At 39.3% G+C, this 3,059-nt stretch overlaps 1 protein-coding gene across 2 annotated transcripts in view; it reads right to left on the reverse strand.

Annotated features, from left to right (window-relative positions):
• LOC139024192 (metabotropic glutamate receptor 8-like) overlaps positions 1 to 3,059 on the reverse strand; it is a 31,835-nt gene that overhangs the window by 739 nt on the left and 28,037 nt on the right. Inside the window, exon 2 of one of the 2 annotated variants that reach the window (XM_070438781.1) lies at positions 2,808 to 3,055. In XM_070438781.1, coding sequence (XP_070294882.1) covers positions 2,808 to 3,055 — 248 coding nt within the window. The remainder of the gene's footprint in view (positions 1 to 2,807; positions 3,056 to 3,059) is intronic. The other variant, XM_070438780.1, reaches the window with a different exon arrangement.

Raw genomic sequence — 3,059 nt, forward strand, 5'->3', positions numbered from 1 at the left:
GCAGTAATGGGCCTACGGAGAGAAACACATTTTGATGTCGAGAAAAACCTTGAATGTGAGTAAGGTGTGTCCAAATGTTGTTTTCTTCCTATCTACTGGGTGTGTCTTACGTCATCAACGTTTTTTTCAATTTGAAATCGGGATTGGACATACACGCCATTTATTAAAAGACCGAAACAATGTTAACAGAAAGGACCGCCCTTTTCTGCAGGCGTGCGCCTGAAGCGCGTGAAGCACATCCGGACCTGGCCTCGTCCAAATCTTTTCTAAAAGCAAGCAATGATTTCTCCCGTCTGGTTTTCATTACTCGATTATATTCCGTTTAAAAACATCATAAATGTATGTTAATTTGAACCGTTTTATAGCATAGTTGTATAGCTTACCGTGTTAGTGCGATTTGAGAAATGCATGTTGGCTGTTGCCTCTGAAGTTTGGGACACGGTTTAGGGGTTGTCGGTCGTTGGTGGCGGACATTTCGATAGGACAGAGGACACTCTCATGCCAAAAAGACGATTTATAACCATAGACAAGGACACATTGCCCAAGGAATCTGATGGAAGAAACAGCATCAAAGTAAGCAAGTTTATATATGATAAATCGTGTTTTCTGTCGAATATTTTAATTAACGCATATTTCGCCATTCTTGTTTGGTATAAGCTTCCACTTGGCGAGACCCTGTAATTGAAAAGAGTAAGGACTAAATTTTAAATAATGCTAACAATCACGTCGGTTTGCATTAAGAACAGATTTGTCCTTTCGATTTCTGTAAACCCTGTGATTTTTATAGCAAGGTTATGATTAGCGCGTTCAATTAAAATCTAGATCACTCTGATCAAATGACGTTCAGACATAATTGAGCTTGATTCCTAGTATTCTTATTGTGTGAACCACCGGGTTGTGTAAATGGCATAATGGCAGCCTTTGAACCCAATAAGCTGTATATGTATAGATTGAATATGCTAATTACATGGAGTGTATCAAGAACGAGATAAGGTGATCGTGAAGAAATTCTGAATATATTGGGGCTGATGAAAAATACTTATGATACTTGGCGGTGATAGCGTATAGCGCATCTTCGTGGCTGTGAATTCGATGCTCTGTAAGTTGTTGCACATGTGGTATGCTAAACTTATCGATTTATGTGGTTCTTGCTGAAAAACGCTTAAGAAAATTCTGAAATATGCTCGTCTAAATGCACAATGAACTAGGTTCTTTCCAGTTGCTATGCTTTGTCTATTTTTATGAAATGTTTTATGATGAGTAAATTGGTCATACACGTTGCTCTATCTAGTAATTCTAGTTCGATTTGCGATGGTCGGTGCAATTGTAAACTGTGATTCTACCTGAAATATGCACTTTTTTCTAACAAAAACTAATCCTATCTACATGAAATATGTTATCAGATCTGTCATCTGAAGAGGTTTTTTCCTTGTAGTGGATATCAATATCTTAGTTGAGCCGAATTGGTGATAGCACACTGAAGGAGTAAGAAACTGATGAGTTAGTATAGTGGTGTATTTTGATTTTGCTAACGTGTTTAGCTAATAGATTTACATATTTTGTCTTCCCTGTAAAACATTTTAAAAATCTGAAATGGTGGCTTTATTCACAAGATCTGTATCTTTCATCTGGTGTCTTGGACTTGTGATTTAATGATATTTAGATGCTACTATCTACTTTTGAAGCTATGCTAGCTATGCTAATTAGTGTGTGGGGGGGTGGGGGGTGATCCCGGACCCGGGGTAGAGGCTCGTGAAAGGTTAAACCTGCTGCAGTTCAGAACACGGAACAGAGTAAACGAAGCCTCATTGCTCCGAACACTCCAGAACCGTTTAAACCTCTCAGAACACCCAGACCAACTCTGTGATGAAATAAATGTTTTAAACACCCACTGAACATTCTGAATCTCCACTGGTGAGAGAAAAATATTTCCAGGTAGTAGTGTCGATGAGGCAAGACTGGCTCCTCACACAACAAAGCTTTGACATTTAAGTAAGCTGCTCCACATAGTTCAGCTGAATGGGAAGCTCATTTTAACACTCTGTATGTGAAGTAAACAATAGTGCTCAAAAAACAGGTTGCAGCACTCAAGAACATTGTTCACAATTCAGACATTCAATTATTTGTTATTAAAAGTACTGATATTTGAATGAGAGATATGAAAAAGGGCCCAACTTACATGTTACTACTGTTATACTGTAGTTGTAGAGATTATCAAAAGGGTTGGTTATATCAGTGTAGTTGTATAGATTCTTTCTGTTGTGTGTAATTGTAGATCTATAGATTCGGGTTTTTTCTATGAGTTTAGATGTATAGATTGTTAGTTAAATTAGTGTAGATCAGGGATCATCAACTAGATTCAGCCACGGGCGGATTTTTTTGGAGCGGATGGTCGGGGGGCCAGAACATAATTACAAATTGACCGCAACAATACCAAACAGATATGTTTGACTAAAACATAACAATTTCAAATCTTGCTTACATTTGTATACGATCACGTGTCTCTCTACTATGCGTGGGAATACTTGGGGACAGATTTCCCCCAAAAATGTATTACTTGTAGCTGATTTCCTGCTGTTTTGACAGTCTTTTATGTCCAACAACGAAAATTTAACAAACACTTAATTTTTTATTTTATTTTTAAACTTGGGGGGGCCAAATAAAACCATTCAGCACATGGGCCGTCAGTTGGGGAACCCTGGTGTAGATGTACTATATATACATGTATACTGTTAGTATACGTGTATACAATATATCATTAGATATATAAGTGTATTATGTATAGGTTAGTAAAGGTGTGTTCTTACTCACTGTTGGTCTCCATGCTCTCACACAGCTCCGTCTGGACCTCTCCGTTGGGCCGGTCACCTCCCTTCTGCAGCTTGCCTGACATGGTGGCGGCGGTGACGATGGCCTTGAAGCTGCGTTTACGCTTGGGGATGTTCTGCTCCGGGTGGAAGATGATGACGTAGACCTTGGGCATGTACAGCATCCCCAGAGAGACAGAGGCGCTGAGGCTGAGCGAGATAGTCAGGGTGGTGGTCTGGATGTACATCTGG

The sequence above is a fragment of the Salvelinus sp. IW2-2015 genome, unplaced genomic scaffold (assembly GCF_002910315.2).
Source record: "Salvelinus sp. IW2-2015 unplaced genomic scaffold, ASM291031v2 Un_scaffold1172, whole genome shotgun sequence".
Classification (NCBI taxonomy): Eukaryota; Metazoa; Chordata; class Actinopteri; order Salmoniformes; family Salmonidae; genus Salvelinus; species Salvelinus sp. IW2-2015.